Source organism: Capra hircus, chromosome 18 (assembly GCF_001704415.2).
Source record: "Capra hircus breed San Clemente chromosome 18, ASM170441v1, whole genome shotgun sequence".
Taxonomy (NCBI): Eukaryota; Metazoa; Chordata; class Mammalia; order Artiodactyla; family Bovidae; genus Capra; species Capra hircus.
Window position 1 is genome coordinate 18,544,621 of NC_030825.1, and position 19,868 is coordinate 18,564,488.

Below are 19,868 nucleotides of genomic sequence, written 5' to 3' on the forward strand. Positions count from 1 at the left end.
GATCAGTAGTGTTAGTCTGGACCTCTGCTTCGTGGGGATCCAGATTATTTTCATCATTTTTTCAATCTAATTTCTAAACTTTCTTTCATTTCAAAAAATAATAAATATGCAAGTGAGAAAATTTTCCAAAAATATAGAGAAGCGTAAAACCAAACCAATCAACTCCACTCAGTCCTAGTCTCCTGAGATAACCACTATTAACAGTTCTTGTGCATCCGTCACAGCCTTTTTATCCAGATACCAACGTTTATTTCCATAAATGCACCTTACTGAATACACTCTGCTCCATACTTTGTTGGTATTGTTTTAATTAAGGTCTTGAAGGTCTTTACATATCATTATATAAGTTTGTTTTGTTCTGTTTTAGAGATTAGAATCCTTCCGCTACCAATGTTCTGGGTTTCCTGGGTCTGGCGTCCAGTACAGGATTCAACAAACGTTAAAATGAAGATAGACGCTAGGGAAAGCGGGAGAGAAGGGAGGAGTCAGAAAGGAAGTAAGGGGATAAAAAGATAAGAAAAAGGAGGAAAGGAAGCAGGGGCAAAGAGGAGGGAGAGAGGGAAGGAATCAAGACAGGAAAGGAAGAGATAGAGAGGAAAGGAGGCCGACAGAAAAACGGGGATCTCAGAGCGGTGGACCCCGCCCTGGCCCCACCCACGAGCCGGACTCCGCCCCCAGGCCTCAGGGTGCAATGCCACCTCCAGCCGCGAGGGGCCGCCACGCCCAGCCGACCACTCTCTGCGCGCGCGGCAGGCCCTCTCTCCCGCTTCCGCGCCGGCCGCTCGCCAACCTGCCGCCGCTCTGCGGCTCCGGCTGGGTCTCGCGCGCTCGGGCGCGGCTGGGTCTATTTGTGAGGGGGCCTCGCGCCGCTGGGCGCACGCCGTCCCCCTGCCTCGCGGCGCGGGGTCTCGCGGGCCCCGCTCCCGCCCTCCGCTCGCCTGGCCCGGACCGGAAGCGGCGCCGCACGGCCTGGGCCTGGCGCGGGGGGCGGGCACCGGGGCCCGATCGGACATGGGCAAGAAGCACAAGAAGCACAAGTCGGACAAACACCTCTACGAGGGTGAGGAGTGGGCCACGTGGGGGGCGGCGAGCCCACTGCCCTTCGGTGGAGTTTTCATGCCTTCGAGACAACTCTCCAGCTTCCGAGGCGGGCCGGGGGTCGCACCTCCCGCGGGCAGGCCTGGGCCCGCGAAGGGGGCGCGGCCCGCCTGAGCCGCGCCAGACCCCCCCAGGCGGGGCGGCGTTCGAACCCGGGACCTCCGGCCGGGGCGGGTCTCCGGTTGGGAGGTGTGAGGCGGGCCGGGGAGCGTTCGGGGCGTCCACTTGGCGAGTGTCCGTCATTCAACAGGTGCGTCGAGGGGCGCCCACTGCGTGCCATTGGCCGCCTCTGCCTGTGCGCCTCAGACTGACTCTCCCTACCCAGTTTTACTCTGCGTTGTGGATACTGCCCGGAGAGGCTCTCCTTTAATCGAGACTCTTTCGTTTCGTTTAAGAGTATGTAGAGAAGCCCCTGAAGCTAGTCCTCAAAGTGGGAGGGAACGAAGTTACCGAGCTCTCCACGGGCAGCTCTGGGCACGACTCCAGCCTCTTTGAAGACAAAAACGATCATGACAAACACAAAGAGAGAAAGCGGAAAAAGAGAAAGAAAGGAGAGAAGCAGATTCCAGGGGAAGAAAAGGGGAGAAAACGGAGACGTGTAAAGGTAAAATGTCGTTGCGTTGCTTCAGCTTTGAAGGTGGTACTTTTCTGAGCGTTGCCGCCTCCCCCTGCCAACCTCACTGTATTTTTCCTTTGTGTCAAATGAGATGCTGAAACGTCTATAAAATCGGGCTGACTTTGAGGGCAGAATAGAAACATGAGTCATCTATGAGTTTCAGGTGAGTGAACAGCTAAGTCCTCATTTTCAGGAGCTGCTTCAAAGAGTGGTTTTTCCATCTAGGAAAGGTAAAAGTCATGCTCTAGCAAAGCTTAGTGTTCGACGTTTGTGGAAAACAGTCATTTCAAAATTAAATGTGTTGTCACAGAGCACCAGATTTGAGCCCCCTGCGTCATACACCAAATTCCCACTGACTGTCCAATTTTACATGTGGTAATGTAAATGTTTCAGTGTGCTCTCTTAATTCACACTACCCTCTTCTTCCCTTTCTCAGAGCTGGGAGGGAGGTTCAAGAGGGAAGGGATATATGTATACCTGTGGCTGATTGATGTTGATACGGGGCAGAAACCAACAGAATATTGTAAAGCAATTAACCTCCAATTAAAAATAAATTTTTTAAAAAAGTATATGGGGTCTGCTGCTGCTAAGTCACGTCAGTCGTGTCCGACTCTATGCAGCCGCATAGACGGCTTCCCACCAGGCTCCCCTGTCCCTGGGATTCTCCAGGCAAGAACACTGGAGTGGGTTGCCATTTCCTTCTCAAATGCATGAAAGTGAAAAGTGAAAGTGAAGTTGCTCAGTCGTGTCCGACTCGTCTCAATTCCATGGACTGCAGCCTACCAGGCTCCTCCGCCCACAGGATTTCCCAGGCAAGAGTACTGGAGTGGGGTGCCATTGCCTTCTCCAAAATGGGATTCAAATTTTGTTCTGAAATACCGTAATGACAAATACATAATGAACAACTTTCAACTTTTAAGACAAAGTCTGAGTCTGTTGAAGAGATAATTTGATCAGAAACCTTCAAGGGATATGACAGCAGTAACAAAAATGAGCATTTTCTTAACCATATGCAGTTACTAGAAAGGAAGAAAGAAACTGACTGCCATCTCTGTTTGTCATCTGGATAAAATAGTAATAATAAACTTTCCTTCCAGGGATGATCACATATGTACCTGGAATTCTCCTCGACTACTTCTGCACTTCCCAAATTTAACCTGTCACCAAGTGACTTATTGAATCATTTACTGAACTTGAAGCTAAATTTCTGTAGACTTATTTTTATATTTTTCTAATATTTATATATACAACAGGAATGTTCTAGACCATGTGATTAAACACATTAAGTGAAGTGAGTGAAGTCGCTCAGTCGTGTCCGACTCTTAGTGAGCCCATGGACTGTAGCCTACCAGGCTCCTCCATTCATGGGATTCTCCAGGCAAGAGTACCAGAGTAGGGTGCCATTGCCTTCTCCAAAGTCTCTTTTTGGAATTTCCTATTTATGTCTTTCTGCTCCAGTGTTTATTGCCTTTGTCTACCTGCATTGGAGAAGGAGACTGTGACAATACATAGAACTTTCAAATGTTTTTTCCCTAAATTGTAAAAGCCATGTATGCATATGATTTTTTTTAATTCAAGTAATACAGAAGTGAACAAGAAGGACGAGAGAAAAAGTTTTCCTCACTCAGGTATCTCATTTAGTCATTTCTCTCCAGAAGTAACCAGTTTTGTTGTGGGGGGATTGTTTTTTAATTATTCATTATTACAGGATAAAGTAGTTTATGAGCATAGTTTTAAAAAGTCAAGAGTACTATTAATACATTTAAACAAAACCAGACTCCTGTTCCATCCTTCCCAAACTTTTTAGTTTTTTCTTTGGATATTTATCTCCATTTCTAAGTGTTGGTTTATGTTGCTGTTTACTAATTTTATTTGTACATCTTTTATTGACATTATGTTACAGAAGATGAGAATTTAAATTAATGTCCTTATATAGCTCCATGCCCCCAGTTTCCCTTCCTGCATTCTCCCACTGTGGATACATCTCAGTTCTTAGTAAATTCAGTATTCAGTGTTCATTTCTAATTATTGTTTATTGGAGACAAATGTAATATACAAATACAAGTCTGCTATTGACCAGTTGGCTAATTGCTTTCATTTGTTTGGTTGTTAAGTACTAATTCTTCAAACTCTTAACAGATTTGTAAAAGCCACCTAGCTTCTGTTTTTCACGTGGGCAAACACGCCCCCCTTTTTTTTTTTTTTTTTTTTGAAACATCCGTCTTGCATCCATCCATCTCTGTCACTACCTGCTCTAATCTGGATTAGTTGATTAGACCTCCTGGAACTCCTTTTCCTGCTTTTGGATCCCATATCTTTCTCTTGATTTACTCCTTCGTTGTGGTGGAGTCTTAACTGTACAAACCCCCTAAGAAAGCATTCATAGAAGGTAGATAAGTTCTTACGTGTTTGAAAAATTTTATTGTACTCTCATTTACTCTCCTCATAGATATTAATCTCTATGATTAATGGTTTGACTCAGCATGGAACTCCAAATTGGAAGTTATTTTATGCCTGAATTTTGAAAGCATTGCTTGTTTTTCACTTCCAGATTTGCTGCTGAGAAGTCTGTTTCCTTCAGATTCTTAGTTCTTTGAACATGGCCATTATGTGGTCTCTGAAAACGTTTAGAATCTTTCCATTGTCTTCAGTGCTCTGTTACTTTCGGTTCCGAGATGTTTGCTTGAAGTATTTCTATGATAATTTCCTTTCCTCCGTTCTCTCTCCGCTCTTTCCAGGGCCCCTGCTATTAGATGTTGGACTCCTCAACTGGTTCTCTAATTTTCTCGTGTGTTTTCTTTTTTCTCCTCTGCTTTTTTGTGTTCTTCTTTCAAAGAGAGTTCCTGAACTTTGTCCTCTGGCTCTGGTCTTCAGTATTATTTCAGATCTTGTATTTTGAGTTTCCAAGAACTTTTTCATATTCTCTAACCATCCTTGTTTGAATAGCATCCTGTTCTTTTTACATGTGGTATCTTTTTTTCTCTGATATATAAATTGATGGGGTTTTTTTTCTTTTAAGTTTTCTTTTTCTCCTTGCATTGTCTCTATTTTCCCCTCAAGTTCCTTCAGTTTATTTATTCCATCTCTTCCTTTAGCGTCAGAACCATCATTTAGTTATGTTAGGCCTTTGTAATCTATTTTTTATTTAAATGTGAAGCGCAGAAGGGCAGATTATGTGCTTTGTGCCTAGACAAAGTTTGTCAGCTGATAGACTTCACTGTGGGCATCACTAACAGGGACCTGATCACTTCAATCAGGAACCACCAAAGTTTTACCCTTTCCCAGGTTTCTGGGGTTAGAACTTTTTTCACAGGTGTCTCCTTCCTTGCAGGCAGGAGGTATCTTGTTTTCTCTGATCTGGAGACTCCTCCACTTGCCTTTCATCTCCCAAATGTGGTGACATCTTTTATCCTCTGTGGTCTCCTCTACTCTTTCTTCCCACCATCTCATTTAACTGGAAATTGAAGTAACTCCTTTTAACCACTTCTGGTTTTAGCTCTGGCAGTTACTGCTGTTATGCCAGCTAATATACTTTTCATTTCTTGTTTTATCAATTATCATCTTTTTATTAAATACACTGAATTTGATTATATTGCTGTACCATATTTTATATAACTTTTATTTATTATTTTTTAAGACATAGAAATTGAAATTTAGTGCTTTATTGCTGAACAAAAACATAATTGAGTTCTTTATATATACTATTTACCAATATTGTTCTTACCCACTGAAACCTACAATGAGTTTTTTTTTAATATAAATTTATTTATTTTAACTGGAGGCTAATTGCTTTACAATATTGTATTGGTTTTGCCATACATCAACATGAATCCCCCACGAGTGTACACGTGTTTCCCATCCTGAACCTCCCTCCCACCTCCCTCCCCATACCATCCCTCTGGGTCATCCAAGTGCACCAGCCCCGAGCATTCTGTATCCTGCATCAAACATGGACGGGCTATTCGTTTCATATATGATATTATACATGTTTCAATGCCATTCTCCCAAATCATCCCACCCTCTCCCTCTCCCACAGAATCCCAAAGACTGTTCTATACATCTATGTCTCTTTTTCTGTCTCACATACAGGGTTATCATTACCATCTTTCTAAATTCCATATATATGCGTTAGTATACTGTATTGGTGTTTTTCTTTCTGGCTTACTTCACTCTGTATAATAGGCTCCAGTTTCATCCACCTCATTAAAACTGATTCAAATGTATTCTTTTTAATGGCTGAGTAATACTCCATTGTGTATATGTATCACAGCTTTCTTATCCATTCATCTGCTGATGGACATCTAGGTTGCTTCCCTGTCCTGGCTATTATAAACAGTGCTGCGATAAACATTGGGGTACACGTGTCTCTTTCAATTCTGGTTTCCTCGGTGTGTATGCCCAGCAGTGGGATTGCTGGGTCATAAGGCAGTTCTGTTTCCAGTTTTTTAAGGACTCTCCACACTGTTCTCCATAGTGGCTGTACTAGTTTGCATTCCCACCAACAGTGTAAGAGGGTTCCCTTTTCTCCACACCCTCTCCAGCATTTCTTGCTTGTAGACTTTTGGTAGCAGCCATTCTGACTGGCATGAAATGGTACCTCATTGTGGTTTTGATTTGCATTTCTCTGATAATGAGTGATGATGAGCATCTTTTCATGTGTTTGTTAGCCATCTGTATGTCTTCTTTGGAGAAATGTCTGTTTAGTTCTTTGGCCCAGTTTTTGATTGGGTCGTTTAATTTACTGGAATTGAGCTGCAGGAGTTGCTTGTATATTTTTGAGATTAGTTCTTTGTCAGTTGCTTCATTTGCTATTATTTTCTCCCATTCTGAAGGCTGTCTTTTCACCTTGCTTAGAGTTTCCTTTATTGTGCAGAAGCTTTAAGTTTTAATTAGGTCCCATTTGTTTATTTTTGCTTTTATTTCCAGTATTCTGGGAGGTGGGTCATGGAGGATCCTGCTGTGGTTTATGTCGGAGAGTGTTTTGCCTATGTTCTCCTCTAGGAGTTTTATAGTTTCTGGTCTTACGTTTAGATCTTTAATCCATTTTGAGTTTTATTTTTGTATATGGTGTTAGAAAGTGTTCTAGTTTCATTCTTTTACAAGTGGTTGACCAGTTTTGCCAGCACCACTTTTCAAAGAGATTGTCTTTTCTCCATTGTATATTCTTTCCTCCTTTGTCAAAGAGAAGGTCTCCATAGGTGCATGGATTTATCTCTGGGCTTTCTATTTTGTTCCTTTAATCTATATTTCTATCTTTGTGCCAGTACCATACTGTCTTGATGACTGTGGCTTTGTAGTAGAGCCTGAGTCAGGCAGGTTAATTCCTCCAGTTCCATTCTTCTTTCTCAAGATTGCTTTGGCTGTTTGAGGTTTTTTGTATTTCCATACAAATTGTGAAATTATTTGTTCTAGCTCTGTGAAAAATACCATTGGTAGCTTGATAGGGATTGCTTTAAATCTGTATATTGCTTTGGGTAGTATACTCTTTTTCACTGTATTGATTCTTCTGATCCATGAACACGGTATATTTCTCCATCTATTGTCCTCTTTGATTTCTTTCATCAGTGTTTTATAGTTTTCTATATATAGGTCTTTAGTTTCTTTAGGTAGATATATTCCTAAGTATTTTATTCTTTTCGTTGCAATGGTGAATGGAATTGTTTCCTTAATTTTTCTTTTCTCATTATTAGTGTATAGGAATGCAAGGGATTTCTGTGTGTTGATTTTATATCCTGCAGCTTTACTATATTCATTGATTAGCTCTAGTAATTTTCTGGTGGAATCTTTTTCTATGTAGAGGCTCATGTCATCTGCAAACAGTGAGAGTTTTACTTCTTCTTTTCCAATTTGGATTCCTTTTATTTCTTTTTCTGCTCTCATTGCTGTGGCCAAAACTTCCAAAACTATGTTGAATAGTAGTGGTGAAAGTGGGCACCCTTGTCTTGTTCCTGACTTTACGGGAGATGCTTTCAGTTTTTCACCATTGAGGATAATGTTTGCTGTGGGTTTGTCATATATAGCTTTTATTATGTTGAGGTATGTTCCTTCTATTCCTACTTCCTGGAGAGTTTTTATCATAAATGGATGTTGAATTTTGTCAAAGGCTTTCTCTGCATCTATTGTGATGATCACATGGCTTTTATTTTTTAATTTGTTAATGTGGTATATTACATTGATCGATTTGCGGATATTGAAGAATCCTTGCATCCCTGGGATAAAACCTACTTGGTCATGGTGTATGATCTTTTTAATTATTTTATATAACTTTTAAATGTTACAGGTAATGCTGCAGTGAACCTCACTGTTCACATCTCTTTGTATCCTTTTATAGGGCTATCTTCAAGATAGGTTCCGGCAGGTCTCTCCCTCTGCCCTTTCTTGACTGTGGCTTTGAGTGTCATTAGCCACCTGTATCAGAGAAGGCAATGGCACCCCACTCCAGTACTCTTGCCTGGAAAATCCCATGGACAGAGGAGCCTGGTAGGCTGCCATCTATGGGGGTCGCACAGAGTCGGACACGACTGAGCAACTTCACTTTCACGCACTGGAGAAGGAAATGGCAACCCACTCCAGTGTTGTTGCCTGGAGAATCCCAGGGACGAGGGAGCCTGGTGGGCTGCCGTCTATGGGGTCGCACAGAGTCAGACACGACTGAAGCGGCTTAGCAGCAGCAGCAGCCACCTACATATTTTTATTTCATTGCAATTTAAGATGCTTTTGCATCTACCATTTCATGTGGACATAATACCCTGCAGAGTAGAGCAGGTAGGTTAATGATTTCCCCTGTGAAAGTGAAAAGTGAAAGTTGCTCAGTCCCATCTGACTCTTTGCAACCCCGTGGACTATACAGTCCATGGAATTCTCTAGGCCACAATACTGGAGTGGGCAGCCTTTCCCTTCTCCAGGGGATCTTTCCAACCCAGGGATTGAATCCACATCTCCCGCACTGCAGGCGGATTCTTTACCAGCCGAGCCACCAGGGAAGCCCAAGAATACTAGAGTGGGTAGCCTATCCCTTCTCCAGGGGATCTTCCTGACCCAAGAATCGAACCAGGGTCTTTTGCATTGCAGGCGGATTCTTTACCAATTGCGCTGTGAGGGAAGCACTGTATAAAGGGTAAAGTGGAAACTCAAAGAAGTGAAGTGAATTTGCCCAGGTCCCACTCTCCCAGGTCTCAGGGAGAACCATGAGACATTTCTGGGGTGTCATTGGTTCTGTAGAAGCTTTTTGGGTTATCCCTTTTTTTCAAACTGGACTGGGGAGGGGGACGGAACACTACAGAAGAACACCTCTCTCCAAGCTGTGCTCTGGATCTCCAGGGAGTTTTAGTAACAGCAGCTACCCCTGTTTTTTTCTTGGGGAAGGTTAGCTTCGTGACACCTGTGGGTCTGAAAGGGGCTAGAGTATATGTGGTTCTGAGGAACTGGTGGCTCTTCTGTCAGTTCCAATAGCAGAAAGGAGGAAAGGCACAAGAAAAGAATAAAACATGCCCTTGCCCTTTTCTTTTTTTTTTTTTGAGGATAATTGTTTTATAATATTGTGTTCGTTTCTGCCATACATCAACAAGAATCAGCCACCTAGGTGTGTGCGTGCTCAGTCATGTCTGACTCTTTGTGACCCCATGGACTGTAGCCTGCCAGACTCTTCTGTCCATGGGATTTCCCAGGCATGGATACTGGAGTGGGTTGCCATTTCCTTCTCCGGGGATCTTCCCGACCACAGGTATACATACGTGCCCTCTCTTCTGAACCCCCTTCCATCTCCCTCTCCATTCCACCCCTCTAGGTTGTCACAGAGCACTGAATTGAGCTTCCTGTGTCACACAGCAAATTTCTACTTGCTATCTATTTTACATATGGTAATGTAGATGTTTCCTTTCTATTCTCTCAGTTGGTCCCACCCTCTCCTTCCCTCACTGTCCTCAAATCTGTTCTGTAAATCTGCCTCTCCATTGCTGTCCTGCAAATAGGTTCATCAGTACCATCTTTCTAGATTCCATTTACATTCATTAATGTACGATATTTGTCTTTTTCTGACTTCTTTCACTCTGTATAATAGTCTCTAGGCTCATCCACCTCATTAGGACTGACTCAAATGTGTTCTTTTTTATGGTTGGATAATATTTCGTTGTATAAATATACCACGATTTCTGTATTCATTCATCTGTTGATGGACATCTAGGCTGCTTCTATATCCTAGCTTTTGTAAAAAGTGCTTCAGTGAACATTGGGATACATGGGTCTCTTAATTACGATTTTCTCAGGGTGTATGCCCAGTAGTGGGATTGGTGGATCACATGGTAGTTCTGTTCTGGTTTTCTAAGGAGTTTCTATACTATTCTCCATAGTGGCTGTATCAACCTACATTCTCACCAACAGTGCAAGAAAGTTCCCTTTTCTCCATATCTTCTCTACCATTTCTTGATTGTAGTTTTTTTAATGATGGCCATTCTGACCAGTGTGTGGTGATACCTCATTGTAGTTTTTATTTGCATTTCTCTGAATAGGCAAATGAGCAATGCTGAGCATCTTTTCATCTGTTTGTTGGCCATTTGTATGTCTTCTTTGGAGAAATGTCTGTTTAGATTGTCTTCCCATTTTTTGATTGGATTGTCTGTTTTTCTGATATTGAGCTGCATGAGCTGCTTATATATTTTGGAGGTTAATCCTTTGTCAGTGTCATTTGCTGTTATTTTTCTTCCATTTTGAGGGTTGTCTTTTAATCTTGTTTATTGTTTCCTTTGCTGTGCAAAAGCTTTTAACTTTAATTAAGTCCCATTTGTTTACTTTCGTTTCAATTTCCATTACTCTAGGAGGTATGTCAAAGAGGATCTTGCTGTGATGTATGTAAAGAGTGTACTGCCTATATTTTCCTTTAAGAGCTTTATAGTTTCTGGCCATACATTTAAATCTTTAATCCATTTTGAGTTTTTTTTGTGTGTGGTTAAAGTGTTCTAGTTTCATTCTTTTACATGTAGCTGTCAAGTTTTCCCAGCACCACTTATTAAAAAAGCTCTCTTTTCTCTGTTGTATCTCCTTGCCTCCTTCCAAGATAAGTGCCCATAGGTGTGTGGTTTATCTCTGGGCTTTCCATCTTGTTCCATTGGTCTATATTTTTATTTTTGTGCCAGTACCATACTGTTTTAGTGTATCTTTGTAGTATAATCTGAAGTCAGGAAAGTTGATTCCTCCGGCACCATTCTTCTTTTTCAAGATTCCTTTGGCTGTTCAAGGTCTTTTTCATTCCCATACAGATAGTGAATTTTTTTGTTCTAGTTCTGTGAAAAATACCATTGGTAGTTTTATAGAGATTGCATTGAATCTGTAGTTTACTTTGGGTTATCGTCATTTTCACCATATTGATTCTTCTAATCCAGTAACATGGTATATCTCTCCATATGCTTGTGTCTTCTTTTATTTCTTTCATCAGTGTCTTATACTTTTCTGCAAACAGGTCTTTTGTCTCTTGAGGTAAATTTATCCCTAGATATTTTATTCTTTTTGTTGCAGTGGTGAATGGGCTTGTTTCCTTAACTTCTCTTTCTGATTTTTCATTTTTAGTGTATAGGAATGCAAGGGATGTGCCTTTTCCCTTTTAAAGTGTTTTTCTAAAAGGCATTCATAACTTCTTGTAATTCATCATTTAGCCACTCTACCTGCTAGGAAGGTTGGGAAATGTGTTTTAGTTAGGGACATTATATCCTAATAAAAATCAAGACTCTTTTACTTAGAAAAATACGAAGATAAAGTTTTAGGGAAGCACAGATTTTACAACACAAAACCCTGTAATTTTTCAAAGATGTCTTAAAATTTAGTAATGTCCTTTTGAGTAGTAAGGCACTGATAAAATGCCCAACAGATGGAATCAATAACGTTTCTTCCTATAAAGCAATAGTCTTTAATACCATCCACTGCGTTTAATTACTAAGAACTACATATACACTTCACAAATAATAACTGGTAGTTAAAAAAGCAACTGTTACCTTCTAGATTGTGTGCTTAGTGCTTTATATATGTTTTCTCACTTTACTCTTTACCGTAATCCTGTAAGTCTGGTATTATCGTCTCTCTCTTTTTTAAAATTGTGATAAAATACATACAGTGTAAAATTTACCATCTTCATCATTCTCAAGTGTCTGGTAGTGTTAAGAATACGCACATTGTCGTACCACCGATTTCTGGAGCTTTTTCACACCCATGAAACGGCTCCCCATTTCCTCCTACGCCTCCCCCTCACCCCTGGTAGCCACCATTCTGCTTTATACCTCTCTGAATTTCACTGCTGTATATACCTCGTATAAGTGGAATACAGTAACACAATATTTGTCTTCTTGTGACTGACTTCTTTCACTCAAGGTGTACTCATGTTGTGGCATGTGTTAGAGTTTCTGTCCTTTTTAAGGCTAAATAGTATTGCATTGTGTGGATATATCACATTTTATTTATCCATTCATCCATCAATGGATATTTGGTTTGCGTCTACCTTTTGGCTATTATAAATAATGTTGCTATGAACATGGGTTTACATGTATCTCTTTGAGATCCTGCACTCAATTCTTTTGGATGTATATCCAGAAGGAGAATTGCTGGATCAAATTATTGTCTCTTTTAAATAGATGAGAAAACTGAGGCTCAGAGAAGTTAAGTAACTTGCTCAAGGACAGAGAGCTAGCACAAGAACTCAAATGCTGCTCTTAAAAGAGCTGTTTAGTCTGAAAGAGTTGTTGAAATGGACCCCAACCCTCAATCCCTTTACAGTATATGGAAACATAAAATCAGTGCCCTAACAGAGGCAGAATTTTAGTTCTGAGAGTCCTAGATTCCTTGGCACTGAGGGGAATAGAAAGGAGCATTGGAGCTGGTATTTAGAAATCAGAGTATAGTGATGTTACACTACAGTCGATTTAGGGTCAGCTGTATATTCTGAGAAGAAGGCAATGGCACCCCACTCCAGTACTCTTGCCTGGAAAATCCCACGGATGGAGGAGCCTGGTAGGCTACAGTCCATGGGGTCGCTAAGAGTCGGACACTACTGAGCGACTTCACTTTACTTTTCACTGTCATGCATTGGAAAAGGAAATGGCAACCCACTCCAGTGTTGTTGCCTGGAGAATCCCAGGGACGGGGGAGCCTGATGGGCTGCCGTCTATGGGGTTGCACAGAGTTGGACACACCTGAAGCTACTTAGCAGTAACAGTATACCTGTAGATTTTTGCATTAAAATTTTTTTTTTATTGAAGGATAATTGCTTTACAGAATTTTGTTGTTTTTTTGTCAAACCTCAACATGAATCAGCCATGAATATACATATATCCTCTCCCTTTTGAACCTCCCTCCCATCTCCCTCCCCATCCCACCCCTCTAGGTTGATACAGAGCCCCTGTTTAACCTAGAATCCCAGGGACGAGGGAGCCTGGTGGTCTGCCGTCTGTGGGGTTGCACAGAGTCAGACACGACTGACGTGACTTAGCAGCAGTAGCAGCAGTATATTCTGAGCTATTATGTAGTACAGTAGAAATATTCTTTTCATATCATACAATTAAATATAAGGGATCATATGAATAAAAGGCCATGAGTATTATATTTCATGGGCTACTTAAGGTATTTTCAAAGATAATCGAACAACCCAGTTTTCATTTATATGCTGACTTGAGAAGCTGACCCCTGAACAGAATGTTGCATTACTGTGAAGGTAAGGAAGCTTACACACCCAGGAGAGAATTAAGAACAGTAGCATGATAGTGAGCAGATGTGAGGGTATCTATAAGGGACATAAGTAGTTCTTTTTTAAAGCACAGAATCCATGAAGAGCAGTATAGGATAAGATCCAAAAGGTGGTTGAGATGTCAGAGTATGGAATTTGAACTTGAATATGTAAGCAGTGGAGAGTCAAAAACTTACTGAGTGAAAGATAAAAAATTGACCCTTAGTAATGATAATCTGTTAACAGTATTAGCAGATATTGAAGAGACTAGTGAGTGTAGGGAGATTTTTTCATTGAAATAGCTCAGACGAGACGTCTGTATTCTTTTATTGGAACTCAAACCTGTTCTTCAGAAAAGCATAATCTAACCCAAATTCTATTTTGACTGCTTTGCAAGTCAGCTTCAGGTGTAGATACTCAAAGAATTTAGGCTAGTCCTGTTACTAAGGATGTTATCAGAATAAAATGACAAGTGTTTTTCTTTAATTTTTTTAAAGTTATGGGCATTAGCAAGGAGAGGTAAGAAAGCCTTCCTCTGTAAACAATGCAAAGAAATAGAGGAAGATGCTAGACTGAAAAAGACTAGAGAGCTCTTCAAGGAAACTGTAGATACTAAGGGAACAATACATGCAAAGATGGGCACAATAAAGGGTATGAACAGTATGGACCTTACAGAAGCAGAAGATACTAAGAAAAGGTGGCAACAATACACAGAAGAACTATACAAAAAAGATGTTAATGACTCAGATAACCACGATGATGTGATCACTCACCTAGAGCCAGAAATCTTAGAGTGCGAAGTCAAGTGGGCCTTAGGAAGCATCACTACGAACAGAGCTAGTGGAGGTGATGGAATTCCAGCTGAACTATTTTCAAATCCTAAAAGATGATGCTGTTAAAGTGCTACACTTAATATGCCAACAAATTTGGAAAACTGCACTGGCCACAGGACTGGGAAAGGTCAGTTTTCATTCCAATCCCAAAGAAGGGCAGTGCCAAAGAATGTTCAAACTACCACACAGTTGCACTCATTTCACATGCTAGCAAAGTAGTGCTCAAAATTCTCCAAGCCAGGCTTCAACAGTACATGACCAAGAACTTCCAGATGTTCAGGCTGGATTTAGAAAAGGCAGAGGGGCCAGAGATCAAATTGCCAACATCTGTTGGATCATAGAAAAAGCAAGATATTTCAGAAGAACATCTGCTTCATTGACTACGCTAAAGCCTTTGACTGTGTGGATCACAACAAACTCGGGAAAATTCTTCAAGAGATGGGAATACCAGATTACCTTACCTGTCTCCTGTGAAACCTGTATACATGTCAAGAAGCAACAATTAGAACCACACATGAAATAATGGACTGGTTCTGAATTGGGAAAGGAGTACATCGAGGCTGTATATTGTCACCCTGCTTATTTAACTTATATACAGCATACATCATGCGAAATGCCAGACTGGATGAAGCACAAGCTGGAATCAAGACTGCTAGGAGAAATATCAATAACCTCGTATGTGAAGTTGATACCACCCTTATGACAGAAAGCAAAGAGGAACTAGAGAGCCTCTTGATGAAGGTGAAACAGGAGAGTGAAAAAGTTGGCTTAAAACTCAACATTCAAAAAACTAAGATCATGGCGTCTGGTTCCATCACTTCTTGGCAAATAGATGGGGAAATAATGGAAACAGTGAGAGACTTTATTTTCTTGGGCTCCAAAATCACTGCAGATGGTGACTGCAGCCATGAAATTAAAAGACCCTTACTCCTTGGAAGAAAAGCTATGACAGCATATTAAAAAGCAGAGACATTACTTTGCCGACAAAGGTCCATCTAGTCAAAAGCTATGGTTTTCCAGTAGTCCTGTATGGATGTGAGTTGGACCATAAGGAAGGCTGAGTGCTGAAGAATTGATGCGTTTGAACTGTGGTGTTGGAGAAGACTTGAGAATCCCTTGGACTGCAGGGAGATCAAAAAAGATCAAACCAATCAATCCTAAAGGAAATCAATCCTGAATATTTATTGGAAGGACTGATGCTAAAGCTGAAGCTCCAGTATTTTGGCCAGCTGATGCATAGAACTAACTCATTAGAAAAGATGCTGATCCTGGGAAAGACTTGAGGGCAGGAGGAGAAGAGGAGACAGGGGACAAGATGGTTGGATGGCATCCCTGACTCAATGGACATGAGCTTGAGCAAGCTTCAGGAGATGGTGAAGGACAGGGAAGCCTGGTGTGCTGTAGTTCATGGGGTCATGAAGAGTCAGGGTGAGTGACAAAAACAACAAGCATTCATAGGACATTATTCACAATGCTAGAGTTAAGTGAAACTTATTTTTTTATTATTGTAACAGAACATCAGTTTCATTGGTCCAGCATTATATTTTGTCTTTTGTGTACATTATAGCATGCTCACCACCAAAATTTACTTCCCATCCATCACAATACAGTTGATTCATTTTATCCCTTTCACCCTCCTCCACATCCCCCTCTGGTAACCACTGCTATATGCTTTGTGTCTTTGTGTTTGGGTTTTTTGGTTTGGTTTGTTTTTTTCATTTATTTTGTTTTCTTTTTTGTTTTTTATGTTCTACATATGGGTGAAATCATAACAGTATTTGGCTTTCTCGGTCAGACTTATTTCACTTTAGCATAATGCCCTCAAGGTCTATTGATGTTGATGCAAATAGCAAGATTTCATCTTTTTTTTTATGCCTGAGTAATATTTCATTTCAGCATGGCATTTTCTTTCCGTTCATCCATTGATAAGCACTCAGTTTGTTTCCATATTTTGGATATTATAAATACTGCTGCAATGAACATAGTCTTACGTCTTTTTGAATTAATGTAAATAAAACTTTTAATGAAAATTTAAACATTCCTATACAGTAGATTCCCGTTTTATTAAAGTCTTGTACTGGGTCCCAGGAGGCATATATATTCGTAAAAACTGACTTTTGAGTGTTTATGCTCAGCATTCTGAGTTCTTTACTATTTAAATACTTCACAGTTTTATGGGGTAGGTACTATTAGTATCTTATTTTGTTGCCTAGTTAACTGTAAAATAGGTTATTACTCAAGAGGAGATATGAATGACGATAATTGTTGAAGAAAGTGGGAATTCTGTCAAAACACAGTTCCTTGACTTCTTTTGTGTGAATCTGCCACACCCAGGATCTCAGGGCTGCTATGGCTTATTCCAGTCAGCAGAAAATCTTCCCCACTTTACCCCACTTGGCTGTTCTTTCCTGAGGTGATCCTCTTAGTCACACAGGATCTTCCAAGAGAAAAGGAGGACTCCTGACTAAGGACATAAGAGTAGTATTGGCCCTGTGATAGAAGGATTTTTTGTTTGTTTATTCAGCAACTATCTGCCAAAAACCTGTTACATATAATATTAGACTTAAATAATAAAGATAAAGTACAGTTCCTACTCTGTAGGACCTCAGAGTTAGGCTGGGGAATCAGACACAAAAAGATAAACTTCATGGCCTGGTAAATTCTAACAGAGGTATGATTGAAGTGTTCTGGGAGTACAGAGGATGGTGTTCCTCATTCTGCCTTGGGGACTAGGGGAAGTATCTAAGGGCTAAATTGTGGGACAGGTGCTGTTTTCAGCGTAGGGCCGAAGATGAAGTATAGCTTCAAAGTAATAAAAGTGATTTTTTTTCCATTGAATTATAAAGTCAACTGTTAAAGCAAAGTTCTGAAATTTTTTTCCAGTTTGCACTGGAAGCAATATTCGGATATAGGCTTCCCTGGTGGATCAGATGGTGAGGAATCTGTCTTCAGTACAGGAGACCCAGGTTCACCCCCTGGGTCAGGAAGATCCCCTGGAGAAGGGAATGACTGCCTACTCCAGTCTTGCCTGGAGAGTTCCATGGACAGAGGAGCCTGGTGGGCTATAGTCCACGGGGTCAAAAAGAATCGGACATGACTGAGCGACTAACATCAATACCTATGAATGTTGTTGTTGTTGTGAAAGTCACTCAGTCGTGTAAGACTCTTTGTGACCCCATGAACTGTTAACTCACCAGGCTCCTCTGTCCATGGAATTCTCCAGGCAGGAATACTGGAGTGGGTTGCCATTCTCTTCTCCAGGGGATCTTCCTGACCCAGGGATTGAACCTGAGTCTCCTGCATTGCAGGCAGATTGTTTATCATCTGAACCACCAAGAAAGCCCAGATATCTATCTATACGTCTTCTAAAAAGTGACCAATCTGAAGGATAATACCTAGAACTTCAGCTGATAATTCTCATGCTTTCTTGTTCCTTCTTCATGCTATCTCTTAATGATTAATTAATCTACAAATATTATGTATTAGGCATTATTGAGGTTGGGGGTAGAGAGCTGAATAACATTTGAACCCCTCCCTCCCCACCAGGAACTCCAGTGAAACAGGCAAGCGTGTCTATCTGTAACATAGTGCAGTGAGCTAGTAGTAACAATATGAGCGAAGATTTACTTCATTCAGTAAAAAAAAAAAGTTTTACAAATCAATAAAATAACTTAACCATTGAGTCATGGATAAATAGGAATCCGGTTTGATATAAGTGCAGTGTGCTTGTAGTTACAAAAATAGCTGCTGTTTCTCTCTTCTGCCTCGGGCCTACATACACTCAGAATATTTACTCTCCCTGGAATTCTGTTTCCACCTCCACCCTGACTTCCACCCCCACACTGGCTAAATTCTCTCCTTCAGATCTCAGCTCAAATGCTACTTCCTCATAGAAGTCTTCCCACACTTCTCCAGTTCTAAATTAGACTCATCCAGCAGTTATTCTCTCCTTGAAATCTGTTTGCATTTTTTTTACCAAGTTGTTTAATGTCTGCCTCATTTTACACTGTCGGCTTCCTAAGGGCAGGGCTGTGTTTGTTTATCCACCAGTGTGTGTCCGCACAGTAGAATGCCATTTACTTATTGAATGCATGAATGAATATTTACCATGTGCCCATGTGGTAGGCACTGTGCTAAAAATTCACATATACTTATTAATCCTCAAGACAAGCTTCTAAGGTACATATTGTATATATTATTGTGTCTATTTTAAGAATGAGGAAATTAGGCCCCTGCTCCACCTTATGTAGTTATTCCATGACCTCATAGCTAATAAGTGTCAAAGCCAGAATTTGAACCCATTTTATAAACTATAATTAGAAACCCTCCTACCTGAAGTTAAATGGCTCTAGTACTTCTGTTTAGTTTTCTCTGTGTAATTAGCAAAATACGCTGTATTAACCAGACCTGTATTAACTTCTGGTTTTACATATCTTACTTTCAGTAAGTGACGTTAACAATTGGATTCTGTTGTATTTTGGAATCATGAAAAAGAAAATTGGAAGGTAGGAATCATCAGAGCGTTAGGTGGAGAAAGTACTGTAGGGATCAAAGCCTCTTGTTTTATAGGTGAGACTGAGACTGAAACAGTAGAAGAACTTGTTCAAGTTTACATTCTAGTAAATTAGAAGCTAGATCTCCTAATTTCTAGTCTGGCAATAACATGTTAGAATATCTCCTTTCACTTTAGGATAGTTTCCAAGTATATGTTATTTATATTCTATTTCTCTTTTGGACTCTAGCCCGGAAGGCTATATTCTCTTGCCATACCAAATAGTAAAGTGCTTACTGTAGACCAGGCTAACTAGATGAAGTTACCAGATAGGGGTAGTTCAGAAACATAATACCTTCCTTTGGTACTTTTTCAGCTTTTCTATTTCATGGTCATTTCACCATCTCATAAACTGTTAAGTTAAATAAATATCAGCAGTTGAATCACTTATCTTGTAGCTGCTAAAGAGGCCTAGTGAAAGTCAATGAGTGCCTGAGAAGGTCAGAGTGTGTTAAAGATGAAGCTAGAGCAAGAACTTGAGCCTCTAGACCATGTGTCAGCAAACTAGAGCCAACACCACTTGATTTTGTAAATAAAGTTTTATTAGAGCACAGCCACACCCATTATGTTGTCTGTGGCTGCTTTCTTGCTATACTGGCAAAGATTAATATTAATAGTTGTCACTGACATTATGGACCACAAAGCCTAAATTATATGTTACCTGGTTGTTCACCAAAAAAGTTTGCCAATCCCTACTCTAGACTTTTTGCACTAAGGCCTTAGTTCTTTCCACCTAGGAGAGTGCTTAATTGCCTTTCAAGCTGTCCTTTATCCACTGTTTACATTTAACAGGAAGAGATCTTCTCTCTGAGGTCTTTTCCCATTGAACAGATGTTCAAAACCTGCCAACCTACAAAAGATTAATGCCAGTTTTTCTGGGGAAAAGATACAAAACTTCCATGAGTCAAAAATTACTGCTCCAGAATATGTCATAGGGCTATAAAAAAAGACACCAGTCAACTTAATGGAAACTGACCTCAAGTGCATAGTAAGTACAATTTATAACATTGTTCTCTGGAACTTCAACCAGTCATATTTTCTGTATTAGATGCTTTGGACTGTAGA

The 19,868-nt window shown here is 40.5% G+C and overlaps 1 protein-coding gene across 2 annotated transcripts in view; it reads left to right on the forward strand.

Moving 5' to 3' along the window:
* The window catches only part of BRD7 (bromodomain containing 7), a 50,467-nt gene continuing 31,391 nt past the window's right edge, over positions 793–19,868 (forward strand). For both annotated transcript variants that reach the window (XM_018061946.1, XM_018061947.1), the window contains exons 1-2: positions 793–1,060; positions 1,494–1,702. In XM_018061946.1, the coding sequence (XP_017917435.1) occupies positions 1,012–1,060; positions 1,494–1,702 (258 nt within the window). In that variant the 5' untranslated portion in view covers positions 793–1,011. The remainder of the gene's footprint in view (positions 1,061–1,493; positions 1,703–19,868) is intronic.